Source organism: Typopeltis vanoorti, chromosome 22 (genome assembly GCF_054136105.1).
Source record: "Typopeltis vanoorti isolate ZY-2024b chromosome 22, IOZ_Tvanoo_1.0, whole genome shotgun sequence".
NCBI classification, from domain to species: domain Eukaryota; kingdom Metazoa; phylum Arthropoda; class Arachnida; order Uropygi; family Thelyphonidae; genus Typopeltis; species Typopeltis vanoorti.
In genome coordinates, this window is record NC_143570.1 from 3371578 (window position 1) to 3389349 (window position 17772).

Genomic DNA, 17772 nt, shown 5'->3' on the forward strand with positions numbered 1-17772 from the left:
TGTTCACAGTTCTTCCTGTTTGACCGTAGTAGGCTTGATTACATGAGCAGGGTACTTCGTAGACTCCTGGATGTGATAAAGGAGGAATGCTGTCCTTGGGTGAGCGGATAAGGGTTGCTAATTTGCCACACGGTCTGAATGTGGTGCGTAGTTCATGTTTATTAAGAATTCTTGAAATCTTTTTGGATGTGCCTTTAATGTATGGGATGGTGACTGTTTTGTTGTAGTTCTCTGTGGTGGATAGTGGGAGGGATTTCTTAGGAGCGTTTAGTATTTTGTTTATCTTATGGGGATTATAGCCATTGGCCAAGAAGGTGTGGTGTAAGTGAGCCAGTTCAGCAGCAAGCGCATTGTCATTGGAACAGATTGCTCTCGCTCTGTGAGTTAGCATTTTTAAAATGTCATATTGTTGAGAAGGGTGATGGTGTGATTGTTTGTGTAAATATTTCCCTACCATCTGGAAGACGTGTGATAAGTGTATCCAGGAAGGGCAGACAGTTATTAGCTTCCAGTTCCATTGTAATGTGGATTTTTAGATGTTGGCTATTTAAATGCACTAAGAATGTTTGCAATGGCTCTGGGCCATGTGCCCAAATAGCAAGCACATCACATAGCGTAGCCAAAGTGTTGGTTTGAGAGTGGCTGTATTGATTGCTAGTTTTTCCAGGTGTTCTATGTGATAGCTGCAATTTTTTTTTTTTCAGATAGAGGGCGCCAAAATCAGGACTTTAGTCTTTGTGTTGCTGCTACAATTTTGTTTAACTAGTCCTTTGATTACACCATGTTGTTAGAGTCTTGCGTATTGTGACAAACTGTGTTTTTGTGCTCTGAAGATGCTGGTTATTACACCAGCGAAATATCAGCAATAAGTTAATAAATTAATTATTTACTTATTTTTCTATGTTCTAATATATACCGTTAAAAAATAAATAAATAGAACAATTATAACAATATACTGTAATAAATGTTATGTGAATGGAATATTAGCAACCTCAGCATGTGCTTTTTTTTTTTTTCCTTATGAAAATTTTAACCTTTTCACTTTTTATAAAGGAAGCACTTAATATCTGAATTTCCAGCATCACTACTCTTGCACTTTGGGGCCATTATTGAGTAAAATATGGTTTACTTGAACACAAGCACTGTGATACTGTGACACTCGGCCTGATAACTGAGAACTACTCAGAACAGCATGCAATTTAAAATTCCAGAAATGTTTATTTCTGGAATTTTCCGTTTTATATTTTTGGACTGGGGTTGACCGCAGCTAACTGAAACTGTGGATAAGGGGGGAAACTGCTGTATTGTAAGTTAGCAGTTAGAATCAGGAGGCACAATAAGATGGTTTGGTGATCAAGTTGGATGTAAGACAAGGGTGCATGGTATCTTCATAATTTATATGAATTGCATAATGAAGGAAAGTGGCATTAAACATGGTATTAAAACCAGAGATGTGGGAGTTCTGATAAAGTACACATCTTCAAGACACTAACTGAATTGAATAATTGTTATAACAAATTTTGATATGAAGATGGATTTTAAAAAGACAAATTGAAAATAATTCAGGAACATAAAAAACATCAACAGCATTTTCAATGGAGAACTTATTAACTTATTATTGTATTATACAATTTTTAGTATAACAGCAATTAAAATATGAAAATTGATAATAGAATAAGCATTGTGGGAGGTGAATAAATATATGAAATAAGAAAAAAATTAAGCCAAAACACAAACTTGCAGTTTTTGTGACTGTTCTTACCATTTTTTTTACTTCAAGAATCAGAAAATTGTATTAGAAATAAAATATTTGACACAACTAGACCACAGATATGAGAGTTTGGTTAAAAATTAAGGGCGTGGCTTTCTTGATTATGTAATATGTATCATGTCCATTTGTTAATAGTAGTGTACCACATACAAACAGCCTTTCTGGGGAAGACTCATGAGTTCATTTGCCTCAATGTCTGTCTCCTCTATATGAAACTAATTAATCTTCAACCGAAAAACCATTATAAATATTCCTTACTTTGCAGATGAAATTTGAACATGGATCTTTCCATTCAAATGGTATCATTGCTATAGATGATTCATGCAATGGAAATGCTGTATGCGGTCAGCTCTCACTGTAACAAATTACTGGCGAATCTCAACCAGAGGTACACCATATGATACTGTGCTAAAGAAGAAAATTCACTGTAGTAAACCATGCACTATAACAAACAGTTCTTTTGCAACAAAAACTACATTTGTGGAATTTACTCATATTGCAAAAATAAACCCAACTTACTTGTACCTGTAACAAAACTGACCTTGCATGGAATAGAGGAGGGTTTTCAAATCTGTAAGAAAGAACATCTGGGTGGATATTGAATACAAGAGGAAATAAGTGGCCTCACTGGTACATGTTTTCTCAGAACATCATGAACAGGATGTTGAAGAAATGGATTGGTCATCTGCCTCAATGTCTTCTAGGTAAGGCAATTTACCTCGAAGACATCGAGACAGTATCATGTAACTTCAGAGGATTCTTCAACATCCATTCTCTTGAAGGATGTTGAGTAATCCTCTGAAGTTATATGATCATGTGTCACCTGGTATTTTAAACAGGAACCATGGTGTGAAATGACCCATGATTATTATATTGAATCATTGTTATTATTAATAGTAGTTTCAAAAATGCTGCTGTTAAAAAAAGTTCAGATTATTTTGTGTATTCTCCAGTACCTTCATCTACCTGATGTTAGTCATTAGATGTGAAAAGTACAAGTTTATTTTTATATCTACAAGTAACTATTGCAGTTGCAGTCTTTGACTTATTGTCTTTGTAGATGTTGCTTTCAAACTGTTCTCTTGTTTCCTGCAAAGTTTGCGTTATGGAGAGTTGTCTGATATTGTACAGTAAATTAATAGTATCCTCTTGACACCCATTAGAATTGCCAGTTTCTAGCTTATCAATGTGTGATCAGTGATAGGAATTGACCAGTTTGTAGTAAGGAATTTTTTAAGGTTTTTAAAAATTTTGTTATGTTTTTCCTCACTATTGTTATTACTGAGTGTTAATGTTTTGCATTTCAGTAGCATTACTTATTACATTCAGTAACAGGTAATGCTGCATTTTACTATTTTATTGATAATTAGAGACTCTATAGCTCAATTAATAAAGACTGGGTCTCTCTTTGGAAAGACTGGGTTCATATCCTGTCTTAGAATTGTAAGGGCTATTCATCTGAAGGTGAGTTAGAACTCATATAGAACTGGCAGTATTTTTCTCATAGCTGAAGGTGAGTTAGAACTCATAGGAAAACACTTCTAGTTCTATATAGGTTTCTATTGATAATTATATACATTAATTATATTATAGTATTCTTACAAATAAATGAATATAAACCAAATTTTTATTAGATGATATTCGTGTACTGTTACCTACAAATTTGTATTAGGAACAAAAAAGTATTGATTTTTCTTATTGAAAGCATGATTAATATTCATTTTTTCTTTTGTTGTTGTCACCCTGCTTTTGCTTTTTACATTAGAATATTTTTGAACACAGATATTCTGTAATGTGAGTAAATTAAACACAGTTTGTTTTTATTGTGTTATAAAGAACTTTTTTTTTTGGTGCTTGTTAGAAGAAGCAGCGAGTTGAGCCAGTACTTTACATGACAGAATGGTTCATGTGTGCATTTTCTCGTACCTTACCATGGGCCTCAGTACTCAGAATATGGGATATGTTCCTTTGTGAAGGTAAGTTAGTCTCAAATTTTTCTCCCATTTTTAAATTTCATTCATTATTTAAAAAAGAAAAAAAATGACCCATGTCTAAACAACTTTTTTTGTTCAAAATTATTCACAGTGGCTTATCTCATGAATTTTTTATATGTAAAGTTTTTTTTTTTCAATTAAATTTGTAAACAATAAAAAAATTGTTATACATCAACCAATATTTTATTTTTCATTTTGACATACATTATCAATTATACAAAATCAACAGAGAAAGAAAAACAATAAATTACAATTTCTTTTGATGCTTTATTAATATTAATTTTTAACTCACTGCAGTCATTTTTAATTGGTAAACCATTTGTTGTATGTACCTTGTATTCCTTTCTTTGATTTGCTTGTTTCTACACACTGGTGGTGTACTATTCTCTTTAGTATACACACTGGTGATGTACTATTATTTTCAGTATGATATATCTGTACTTTCATTCAAGTTAATTACTGTGGCTATCGTGTAATTTGTTGTTTATAGTTATGCCACTGGTACCTTTTAAAGATTAGAGAAATAAAAGGAAACAATAGCATCAATTTCATGATAACAATCTAAAAATTAAAACTTTTGATGTTGATTTAGGTAAACTACTCAGGAGAGTCAAAATGTTGGATCCAAACATAGCTGATGGCTTCCTATAGTAAAATGGGAAGGCATGCAAACTTTGATAGTGGTAAGTAATGATTTTCAAGATATATTCCCAAAGCAACATTCGATGTAGGCTGCCAACCTGGGAGTCTGTTCGGTCAATAAACTGGTGGGCTAAATATCCTGGTGGTAAAATTTTTGAGTCCAAACATACAGAACTTCCAGTGCAGTGAAATATGGATACCAAACCAGCTGTGAATGATAACAAGGTTGACCTACATCATTCTTCTGCTTCATCTCCTTCAAAGGTGGTGGCAAATGATATCAGGAAGATTCCATGCTTCTTGTTTTTTCAGCAGAAAGAAATTTGAAAAATCCTGAAGAGCTTTGATACCAACAAGCATGCATTCCTGATGAGATCCGTCCCAGCTCTGTTCAAAACATGTCCTCTGACAGTTAGCACCCATCCATTCATCCTATGTTGTCATTGCAATCTTCTCTACTCATTTACACTATAGTATGGAAGCAAACCTATACTTGCCCATTCTAAAACAGTGCAAGTCAGCTGTTAAACTGTCATCTCACTGCTCTCTCTCTTCAAGTTTTGGAGAAAGCAGTAGCTAGTTTCTTCACCACCCTGGAGATTCAGCAGTTAATTAATAACCAGTAATATGGATCCACCACTCTAAGTTGACTGCATATCTAGCTGTCATTGCCTAACTTTAGACACAAGCAACAAAAAAGGTTTGGAGAAACTCATGTGGTTACTCTTGACATTTCATTAACTTAGCACAGAAACATAGCAGACTACCACTACTTTATGGCCTTGCTTTTTACCCCTTCACTACCTGTCATGTCGTCTTTTTCAGATTGTATCAAGTGGTGTGAGTAGTGCATTGTCATGGAGAAGGATCTCATTCCTGTTTCTGGTTGACCAAGCTATGGATGTATTTCTTTTCTGCAGTGTCTCCATGTACCATTCTAAAGTGACCATGGCATCTCTCTCTTTCCCCACCCCCTCCCAGAAAGTCCACAAGCAAGACCATTCTCTGCTTGTAATACATTCATCTGTAAAGCTGCTTTTTTGAACTACAATGGTTTCCATAAATTAAGGAACAAAGAGAAAAATCACAATAAATGAATAGTTTAATTCAGTAAAAAATGGGTAACAAATTCATTAACATGAAGAGGTCAAGAGGTTTTACTTGTTTTATTTGTTGAGATATTTAATGTAATGTTCATGAAAGTTCGTTTCTTTTTGGTTAAATGATCTGATTAGAGTTTTCCATGCATCTGGTAAGATTAGGCCTTGATTCTTATTTAAGTTACCTGTTGAACGGGCGACTGTAGCAGCTTCTTTAAATGTTCTGGAATGGTAGTTGTCTTCTATGTAAGGCATATGACTCATATCCCATTCAATATTATGGTTGGTAGAGGCAAAGTGTGAAGAAAGGCCTGATATATCCTGTCTGTTATTCCTTACATAGCCTATGTGTTCTTTCTTTCTTGTATCAAAACTTTTAGATGTCTGTCCGATGTAATTAATACCACAAGAACAAGGTATGCTATAAACTCTAGAGTATTTGTAGAAAGGATGGCTGTCTTTCAGTGATCTTATAAACTTTTGAATGGTCTCAATAGGTTTGAAGGTTACTCTGATATTATATGGTTTTAGAAGAAGAGCTAATTTTCTGGATATGGCACTAACAAATGGAATTGTTATAGAGCTGATGTATTGGGTTTTATCTCGTTGTCTTTGCGGTATGTCACTAAAGAGAATCTTGTTGATGATTCTTGTAGGGATAGCCATTTAGGGATAGATCTTTGGATATTTTCATTAATTCTTCTTGTAGGTCGCCAGGGTCTGTGGTACACTGTATAGCTCTTTTTTTGAGCATATGGATAATGCTGAGTTTCTGGGATATGTGGTGAGATGAGTCGAAATGGAGGTAGCATCCAGTGTTAGTAGGTTTTCTATATACTGACAGGTTGATGCTATTGTCAGTTTGTTTCTTAATAAGGACATCTAGGAATGGAAGTTTATTATCTTTTTCTAGTTCCAATGTGAACTTGATGGTGTTGTGGAAGCAATTAATTTTGTTTAGATAATCTATTAATTCTTCTTTTTTTGTGAAAAAAGACTTATATAAAAATATATAATATATATAATTTATAAAAACTAAATTGTTTTTATAAAGCAAATTATGTTGACTAGAAATTAGCCTAAACAAGGCTTATAAACTTGCTTATTTTGATCTTTCAGCAACTTTAGCATACATGTGCATCATCATTATTGCTATCAACACTATTGCTATTTTAGTTTGGAATTACAGTTCACCTTAGTATTGCATACACCACATTTGTACACTACATATGAACAGTAGGGAAGACCATTCTAGTAGCCATCAAAAACTGATAGTTACCACAATGAATACAATCGGGGAAACATGCTTCATATTTCCAGAATCTGCATATTTCCTTATTGAAGATTATAGATAAAATACGTATTTTCTATTGTTGAATATCGCGATTACTGGAGCAGAAGATGACTTTAAATTTCCTATGGATATGTATTGCCATGAACACACAGGAAATACCACTTGAATTTTCTTATGATAATTCCACATTAGGTTATTCAACCTATACTGTAGACTGGCAGAAAATAGTGGAGCCAGTAAAACTTGTTTATATCAGATTTAAAGAAAGACTTATACATTATAGAAATACATAAGACGAAAAGCTTCCAGAGGAATAAAATGAATGAAGAGAAAGAACAATTTGTTCATTTAGTTTGGAGTTGAACTGTGAAAGGGTAATGCTGGCTAGCTGCTGCATGTTTAATAGATGTAGGTGAAAGTTAACAATTACCAGTGCTGCCAATTCTGATGAACAGTTTAATTGTTGAGACAGGTTATTAATCACTGATTAATCTCTTCTGTATTGAGGTGAGAATTTTTAGATAGCCCTTAGAGGCACTCCAGATGTGAAGACAGCATTTGATAGCTCTACAAATTTGTTATTCTTATAGAGCTAATAATTGTTCAGGGGTAAAGTAATGCATAGAATAAAGGAGAGCCAAATTTTATTTGGTTCTAGGGATGCATTTATTATGACCTTTTATGTCAAGAAAGATGATGTCAGTTATTGGAAGTTTATTCCACTTGGTTAGACTATAATAAATTTAGTTTAATCCTTTATCCAAGTGTAAGCAAACAAAGTTTGCACCTGAAGTATCTTCAGGACTGAGGCAACTCGTAGTAAAGGTGGACCAATCTCATCACTCCTTGTCTCAGTATATCCCCATAATGCAAAGCACATCTCTTTGCAGACATGTATAATTCTATGCATTAAGTCCTGAAGATACTTCAGGTGCAAACTTTCTTTGCTTACACTTGGGTAAAGGATTAAACTAAATTTATTATAGTCTAACCAAGTGGAAAATAAACTTCCAACAGCTTTCTCTAAATCCAGAGTAAATTAATAATAAGGTGGTACACCTTTTGGCAATTCGTGTAAGTAAATATGACCTCTCCATTGCTTCTGCCTCAGTATCGCCACTTCTGGGTCTGGCTCCCACTGGCGAGACCTCAATAAAGATTGAACCGGTCAAGGTAGTGGCCCTTCCCTTAATGCATAGCATTATACATGTCCACAAGGAGATGTGCTTTGCATTATGGGAGATATTTAGACAAGGAGTGATGAGAGCTTGGTCCACCTTTGCTACGAGTTGCCTCAGTCCTGAAGATACTTCAGGTGCAAACTTTGTTTGCTTACACTTGGGTAAAGGATTAAACTAAATTTATTATGATGTTAGTTATATCAAGAAGAGAAATCTTGTCCACCAGATATTTGACTATTCTGAGAAGTAAGACTGGAAAAAATGTTTTTGTCAGAGGTAAGTCAGCATTGAGTTTTAATACCATTAAAGATAACATGGTTATTAAAATTTCATTAAAGAATGGTTTGGAAACATATTTTAGATTATGGAAGTGATTCTAGAAATTATTTGATTTGTGTAATGCGAGGTTTGTTGAATGAGAAAGAGGATGCAATGCTGCAATCAGCAAAACTGAATATGGATGTATATATACTCAAGAAGAATAATTGATATATGGAAGGAAAAAAAACTCAAGTGAAACTGTAATATAAGCATTAGTTGTAAAGCTAGAAGAAAAAGCTCCATTCATTATTACATGTGATGTACAACCAACCTTAGAGAATGCTTACAACCCACTTGCAAAATCAGAAGACAGATTATAAGATGAGAGATTACTTAATAAGCCTGTATGATTATTAAATACAAGTAAGTAAGTCAATACAGATACCTTAGAGATATGAAGAGCAACCATTTCAGTTTCTCCAAATGTTCCCATATTTTCAAAAAGGCCAATGACAAACCAAAAATCCCCTTTTGGGGATTTTTGGTTTGTTTTTTTGAGTTTGTTTTTTTTTATTAGTTTTTTTGAGTTTGAGTTTGAGTTTGTTTTTTTGAGGCTTTAGAAAAAGCAACTGACACAATGAAAAAGGAAAAGTTGGTCCTTGTTGGGGATCTAAATAGTAGAGTAGGAAATGATTGTGAGACATACAAAAATATTTTGGGAAAATTTGGAGAAAAGAGCAAAGCTAATAATAATGGCAAATATCTGTTGGATTTCTGCTCAGGACATGCACTGGTTATTACTAACACCATGTTCCAACATAAAAATGTGCACAAATTCACATGGAGAGAAGAGGCTAGGAATAAGAAAAGTCTCATTGACTATGTTATTGTTGATAGTGATGTTTTCTCCCTGGTGCAGGACACCAGAGTGTACAGAGGATTTGAAATTGGAAGTGATCACTATTTAGTCTTGAGCAGGATAAAATTGAATTTCATATTGAAAAGAATAACATGTAAGAAAGTTTTAAAGCGAATAAAAGTTGAGCAGCTCTCAGATGTGAACTGTAGACTAAAATACAGAAATATTATTGAAAAGAAAATGAAAGAGTTTGAGAACAGGAATCAAACCTTGGAGATTCAGTGGCAAACTCTAAAGGAAACATTGATTGATTCTGCCAGAGAGGCATGTGGTGAGGTTGTGTGCAAAGATAAAAAAATCAGAACTCCCTGGTGGACACAGGAAGTTAAAGAGGCAGTGAAGGAAAAGAAGAAAGCATATCAAAAGTTCCTGGCAAATAAGTCAGCTTTTACTCTTACAGAATACAGAGACAAATGTAAAAAAGCTAAACAGTGTGTAAAACTAGCTAAACAAAAGTCATGGGAGGACTTTGGCAAGAATATAGAAAATAAATATCAAGAAGGTGGCAAAATATTCTGGAGGTTGTTGAAGAAGCTTAGGAATGGAGGAAAGAGTGCTGTAAAAGGAATTAGAGACGATAAAGGTGAAATGAAAACAGGAGAAAAAGATATCCTTGAAGTATGGAGTAATTACTTTGAAAAACTGCTAAATGAAACAAGCAGTGATGACAGCACAGTGATAAAAAACACTGACCAAGCATGCAGTCAGGAATACATATCCATACTTGAAGTAGAAAAAGCCATCAAAGGCTTGAAATGTGGAAAGGCAGCAGGAGTAGATGATATTCGACCAGAAATGCTGAAGTATGGTGGTATAAGAGTCTTACAGTGGCTGCACTGCATAGTTCAGAAAGCCTGGACAGAGGGACGAATTCCCAATGATTGGAGTAGAGCTCTCATAGTACCCATATATAAAAAGGGAAATAAAACTGAATGTGAGAATTACAGAGGTATTTCCCTACTGAGTGTTCCCTGCAAGATCTATGCAAGTATACTTGAGAAACGGTTGAGAAGAATTGTGGAAGAAAAGCTTGGTGAAGGACAAGCTGGATTCAGGCCAAATAGAGGCTGTCAGGATCAGATCTTCACTTTACGACAAATAGTCGAGAAAGCATGGGAATATAACAAAGATCTGTATTTAAGTTTTGTCAATTTGGAAAAGGCATATGACAAGGTGCCAAGAGAGAAGCTATTCAATACGCTGCAGTTATATGGTGTCAATGGGGCATTATATCAAGCAATACTTAGTCTTTATTTGAGTTGTGAGTCAGCAGTTAGAATTGAAGGAAGTACAGGAAGATGGTTTAATGTTAAATCTGGTGTGAGACAAGGATGTACATTATCCCCTCTGTTATTCATTATCTATATGGATCACATTATGAAGGAATGTGGTATTAAACCTGATATCAAAATTGGAGATGTCAGCTCTTTGCTTTATGCGGATGATGTTATACTTCTAAATAAATCCGCTACAAGTCTGCAAGATTCTCTGACTAAATTGAATAGCTGTTGTAATAGATATGGTATGAAGGTCAGCAATAAAAAGACAAAGACAATGAAAATAGGCAGAATCATTGAAAATGTCAACTGTGTTGTGAATGGAGAACCTGTGGAACAAGTAAAACATTTCAGCTACTTAGGCACAATTTTTACTGAAGATGGTAAACTAAATATAGAAATAGACAACAGAATCAGCAAAGCTGGTATCGTGGGAAGTCAATTGAATAAATTCATATGGCATAAGAAAGAAATTAGTCGGAACACTAAATTAGCTGTATACAAGACTGTGTTCAAACCAATTTTAACTTATGGATCCGAGAGCTGGGTCAGAAGTAAAACACTTGACCAAAGACTAGAGACCGCAGATATGAGAGTCCTGAGAAAGATTAGAGGCGTGAACAGATGGCATCAATGGCAATATCATATTAAAAATGAGGATATTAGGAAAGAACTTGACATTGTCAGCATCCAGGAATGTGTTAGCAGAGCTAATCTCAGATGGTATGGTCACTTAAATAGAATGGGAGAGGAAAGATTAGCAAAACAAGTGTTCTCTGCCAGGTTGGCAGGAAAACGACCCAGAGGAAGACCAAGATATAGGTGGATTGATACGGTACAAAGTGCCTTAGGCGATAGAAATATAAGATCTGATAATGTTGGAGTCTTGACAAGAAACAGACTGATTTGGAGGAAAATTGTAGATAGGAAGTTAGTAATGATGTAATTTTTTCATGTAGTACTGTCATATCCTGTACACCCCTTGAGGGTACATGGCAGGAATTTGATGATGATGATGATGATGAAATCCCCTTTTGATTGGTAATGGTGGAATTCATACAGAAATAGTTCTTTGATACCTGGAAACCTTCCAGTAAATGAACTGACTTGAATTAAGTAATCAGGAAATCCTACTCTACAGATCAAACATGGAAAAAATTGTTAAGCTAGTTTAGATCTCCAATGAGTCTGACACCAGCAATATATACAAAACATATATTCCCATGATAGAATGTAAACTCATTGTCTGTTGGTTGGTTAGAGAGAAGATGTGATAACCACTTAACCAACTATGCTGCCATTTCTACATTGCTTGAGAAATAATGGAAGTGAGAACAGCATTGCTCTCCTTTGGAAGATTGTTATGGGCTGATTTCCCAGCTACAAGATAAATACATTGAATAGGAGAGTATAAAAACATGACACAGAATAAGAATCAATTTTGAATCATAAATTTAAAGCAGTTGGAAAAATGTCACAAGAACTAGACTTATTTTGGCAGCAAGAGCAAAGGAGAAAGATCTCCTTTACTCTTGCTACCAGATCTCTCCTTAGGCTTTCCTCCGGTTTTTTTTTTTTTTTTTTTTTTTTTAATTCTTGTCATTAACCCTTTAGTCTTTGCACACAGTAATGCAAGCATTTTTGCTCTATAGTTACTGCATTCCCTCTTTAAACCTTCTTGTATATTGTAACAGTCCTCTTTATCCAATTATCAGGTATCATTACTCTTCTCCAAATCAGAATAGATGTCACAAAACTTTCAATTTGTGAACTACTACCACTGGATCAAGTAGCCTAGAAAATTATCTGTTCCCTTTGAAATGGAAAAATTCTTTCTTTCTTTTTCAAAACTGATTTTATTGTTAGATAAAGATTAGAAACGCAAAGCTTCGGAGCAGTGAGATGAAATGCCAAAATCTCTATCAGACTTTGGAGAGATGAAAGTAAGGATTCCATTGCTACACTTTTAAGTTCTTTGCAGAGTTAGTTACTTTATCTAAAATTGTCTAAATTAAGACAAATGCTTAGAGCTCACAAATATTTGAGTTTTCACAAATACCTGCGATTTTATGTAGGAGTTTGTGTTCACCAGGTGCACTAGTTTAAAAACTGATTGCTTGTTCTTTTCTAATTCAAGGTTCTTTATAACTGTTTTAAAATGAGTTTTTTGTGATATCTTGCATTGCTTATTCAGTTTGGATTGCAAGGTATTTAGCTAGTTTACAGGATAATTAATAAATTCTTGGGGGGGGGGGGGTCACATGGGTTCTTTAGGTTGTAGACTGTATGGACTACCTTAAGTAGCCTGTATAGATGAGGTGTGTGGTGTATAAAAATTTAAGACACCATGATTTAATGTACCCACCATGCATTATATAAAAGACTATTTTTTAATTGAGACCTACTGAGTTTCTCTTTATTCTTTTAGACCAAAAGCTTGAAAATATATATACTGGATTTGTGATTTATTTATTTATTTCAATGTCCTTCTGAGGTTGGAATTGGAAACTCTTGACATCCAAAAGTAATAAGTCAATTTGATTTGTGAATAACTCATACCATTTATTCTGCTCTCTCTTTAAGGTAGGAAATTAAAACTCATTTGCCATCTGATTGAGGTCTTGTTGGGGTGGGGGACTGATATTTATCAGTGATTATTGGATGTTATCTTGGTTGTATTGTCAGTTGTTCTAGTACTTTTTTTTTTAATATATTTTAATTCATTCATAAGATTGTACATCTGTATTGATTGAGATCAGTGCATCAGAGTTATGACATTATCTGCATACTGTGATAACCACCAGAAACCTACATTAAAATGTAGGTTTCTGATGAACCAAAAACTGCATAGTTCCTATTGGATATTTGTTATATCCAGAAAAGGAAGTTTTCTTTCTTTTTTTTTTTTTTTTTTTAGTAATAAATGTGGTGCAACTGTACATCAAAGTAATTTTGGTTAAAAAAAATTTCTGTGTGAGTGAATGACTAGCTGCAGAAAGGTTGACTTTCATCTTTTTTTTTTTTTTTTTTTTTTTTTTTTTTTTTTTTTGCAGAGGAGACAGACTGAATAAAGACAACTTCCTGTTCTTGGATAGATGCCATACAAGTATTAAATGTTTAAAATATTCTCTAGATCAGAGGAAGCATTCAGTGAGGTGTTATTTGTATAGTGATACCTTAGTCTTCTATACAAAGTTATGATGCCATCTGGATACATGTATGAGAGATGTGGAGGCATGGATGGGCAGAAATTGTACCAAATAGTTTTGGCAAGGGACCAAAGTAGGAGGTACGTTTTTTGCATATGTGGGATAGTAGTGCACATAAAGATCTTCCTAAAAATTCTTGATGCTGTCCAGAGGAGAGCAATTCAGCTGATATTGGCAATCCCACCCTTCAGTTTATTCAGTTAGCATCTCATCATCACTTATCATAGCATGTAGACATTTCAAGACTGATGCACTAAGCTTACCCCTTTTGTGCTTCAGAATACAATCTTACAGATTGTAAGATTGTATTCTGAAGATAAATATCCATAAAGATAGTATAATTATAACTCTACCAATCGACCAACCTTGCCGGCAAAGGTTGGTCGATTGGTAGAGCCTCTGCTACTAATGGCTCAGTTAAGTAAGTTTGAACGCGGTTAGTAGTTGGAAGAGGACCAATCATTCGATGCTGTTGGCACACTCTCCCTTGATGAGTCTTTGGACTCCCTGGAGGTGTCAAATAATAATAATAATAATAATAATAATTGCTAATGGATACAACCAAAATAATGTTGAGTGTTGATAAATATCAACACTCAACTAATGTTTTTTTTTACCTTAATTAAAGGGACATTGGAATGGCGAGAGGAGTTCTTTACAAATTTATTTGCATACTACTTTCAGACCTTCTTGGAAACAGTTAACCTTTCTGTAATTTGTCTGGTTTTCACCAAACTGCTCTCAGCTGAGATTGATCAGGATATTAACTTCTCTTCTCATTCCATGCCATTCACACAAGACATACTCCACTGGAACCATAAGAAGATATTTTACAAAATTGAATTCAAATTTGTTTGTCATCTCTTAGAAACTGCGAAGCACTGGTTCTCTCCCCAGATTTAAATCACTCAAGACTATGTGCAAATATCAGAATTTTGTCAAGTGATATATCAGATGTAAATTTCAACTGTGAAAGGCTGTCAAATTTGTTGTATGCTAGTATTAGTACTATGGGCATGCTGAAGTTAAAAAAGAAAAAAAAAAGCTTGAAACCCTGCTTTGGACTAAACATGGAACTTTTCAAGGCACTTATTCTTCAGTAAGCAGGGCAGATCTCACTCATATCAGGCTTTAAAATTCATCTGCACCTTGCAGACATTCACAAATGTCATTGTTAGCTAGCCTTTTAGTTGGAGAGGAGAGGTGCTATCCTTGCAAATTACTATCAACTTTTACTAATAATTTTATATGCTTTCTATTTTTATTATTTTGAATTTTTAATAATAGATGTAATTTATAATCAGATTATGTGCAATATCAAAATTCCTGAAGTGATCGCTTCTTATTGCTAACAATGTAATTTTATTTTAATTTTTGTTTTGTTAATAACAGTGCATCATTAGCAATTATGAATTGCTAATGCTGAAATTTTGCATAATATTTTATGTTGGTATTGAATTTTGAGATGTAATCATGATATAATTATGTGCATAATTTTGTAATTGATATTTATAAATGTTCATTGGTTCTTTTGAATGTGTTTTTCCTAATGCAGCTGTGATTTGCATTGTAAATGTGATGCATTTCAATGTAGCTCTGTTTTCTAGTGTGCGTGCAGACACACTCTCTCTCTCTTGACAGAGAGAGATTACATAAAGCAAAATACCAGCCAATAAATCAATTTTTTTTTTGTGAACCTTTAATTATATACAGAGCGTTTTTGACATGCTTTGTGACTCTAAGAGTGCTTAGTTCTTACTTCAGTGTTGTAATGAGAGGGAGGAGCACCTGGATGGTTATTCTTGCCCTTCTGCATTCAGATTTTTAATGTTTATTCTTTTACCAATTTTACTGCAGTATAACATTGCCCTGCTCACATACATACAAAATGAGAGGTTTAATAGTATGGTCGACAGAAATATTACAATAACCCGAATAACACAGTTTTGTGTGTTATTAAGTTGATTATGCAAATCTTGACTATAACTTCTATCTAATTCATTCCCATTCACTGAAAGCCATATCAGGTAAACTTATCAATATAACTACCAAGAGAAATGTAATGTTTTCATGGCATTTAAGGTTAGACATTTACAAAAACTATTTTAATGCAACACTAATATACTTAGGAGATTATAATGGCAGTTAAAGAAAATCAGTACAGTTAAACAATTTCTGTAAAGGAACAGTGCATATGTTAATACATATAATTGTTGCTGTAAAGTGTCAAAACCAGTAGAATTCAATAGTTTTCATAATCTCCGTCATACACACAAAAGTGAAACAGTATTTAACAACACTAGATGTGTTGTTTTGATAGCTTCATGAAGTAAAAATCATTTATTTTGGAATGTATTCTATAAGTTGACATTTCTCAGAATTCCAGGTATATTCAACATAAGGAATGAGTGTCTGTTATTCTCTTAGTATTTAAATTATGAGAGTCTGTAGTCTAAAATTATCTGTATAAGTTTTGAGTTATCATCATTAAGGTGAAAATTGATTTGATTCATGTTAGAAGATATTCAGTAATGTAAAGAGTATGGCTCTGTGCTGAACTGTTAATACTCCTTGACTATTTTCAAAACTGATGATGCAAAGTGACCATATATCAAGAACCCTTGATGTCTCTCAATAATTTAAGAAGAAAGCATGCTTGGGATTAAAACTAGAATATATTTGGTCATTGTCGTCAATTTCCTGATATGTACCCCAATGGGTTGTTCAGATTACTATGACAGCACTATATGATTAAAGTTTACATTATTATTAATCTCCTATCAACAATTTTCCTCCAAATCAATCTATCGTGAGCACTCTTATTGTCTTATCTAACATTCTGTGCCTCTAAGACACGTCTAACTGAATCAATCCACCTAGCCTTTGGTCTTCCTCCGGGTCTCTTTTCTGCTATCTCGGTATCTAACACCTGTTTTGCTAACCCTTCTTCACCCATTCTATTTAAGGGGCCATACCACCTTACATTACCTCTGCTGACACATTCTTAAATGCTATTAATGTCAAGTTCCTTTCTAATAGCTTCATTTTTAATATGATTCTGCCATTGATGCCATTCACTCCCCTAATTTTTCTCAGAACCCTCATATCTGTGGTCTCTAGTCTTAATCAAAGACTAGAGCCCACAGATATGAGATCCATAACTTAAACTGGTTTGAACACTGTTTTGTATACTGCTAATTTGGCATTTTGGCTAATATCTTATTCCATATAAATTTATTCAACTGGCTATCCACCATACCAGCTTTGCTTATTCTGTTATCTATTCCTAGATTTAATGTACCATCTTCACTGAAAAACTGTGCCTAAATAGCTGAAATCTTTTACTTGTTCCAACTATTCAGAATGCAGCTGAGGTTTTCTATGCTCTTATTTTCATAATTTTGGTCTTTTTATTGCTGATTTTCATGCCAAATTTGTTACAGCTGCTATTCAGTTTAGTTAGTGAATCTTGGAGACTTGTACTTGCGTTTAGGAGTGCAACATCATTTGCATAAAGCAAAGAGCTAAGTTTGACATCGCTAATTCTAATATCAGGATTGATGCCACTTTCTTTCATAATGTGATCCATATAGATAATGTGAATAGGAGTGGAGATAAAGTGCATCCTTGTCTTACCCCTGATTTTACATCAAACCATCTTCTTGTATTTCTTTCAATTCTAACTGCTGATTGACAACTTAAATATAGACTATGTATAATAATTCTGTATAATGTTCCAGTCAACCCATATATAATTGCAGTGTTTTGAAAAGCTTTTCTCTGGGCACCTTTTCTTATGCCTTTTCCAGATCTACAAAACTAAAATACAGCTTCATCATATTCCCACAATTTCTCAACTATTTGTCTTAAAGTGAAAATCTGATGTTGATAACCTCTATTTGGTCTGAACCCAGATTGTTCTTCAGGTTTCCCTTCCACAATCTTTCTCAACCTCTTTTCAATATGCTTTTAAAAAAATCTTACCTGGAACACTTAGTAGAGAAATTCCTCTGTAATCCTTGCATTCAGTTTTATTCCTTTATATATATATATACGACCAGGAATTCAGCCCTCTGAATTATGCAGTGTAGCCATTGAAAAACTTTTCTATTTCCATACTTAAG

At 34.0% G+C, this 17772-nt stretch overlaps 1 protein-coding gene across 1 annotated transcript in view; it reads left to right on the top strand.

Annotated features, from left to right (window-relative positions):
- The window catches only part of wkd (TBC1 domain family member whacked), a 147437-nt gene that overhangs the window by 109187 nt on the left and 20478 nt on the right, over positions 1–17772 (top strand). Inside the window, exon 8 of the mRNA XM_090411809.1 lies at positions 3633–3747. Within this exon, the coding sequence (XP_090267935.1) occupies positions 3633–3747 (115 nt within the window). The remainder of the gene's footprint in view (positions 1–3632; positions 3748–17772) is intronic.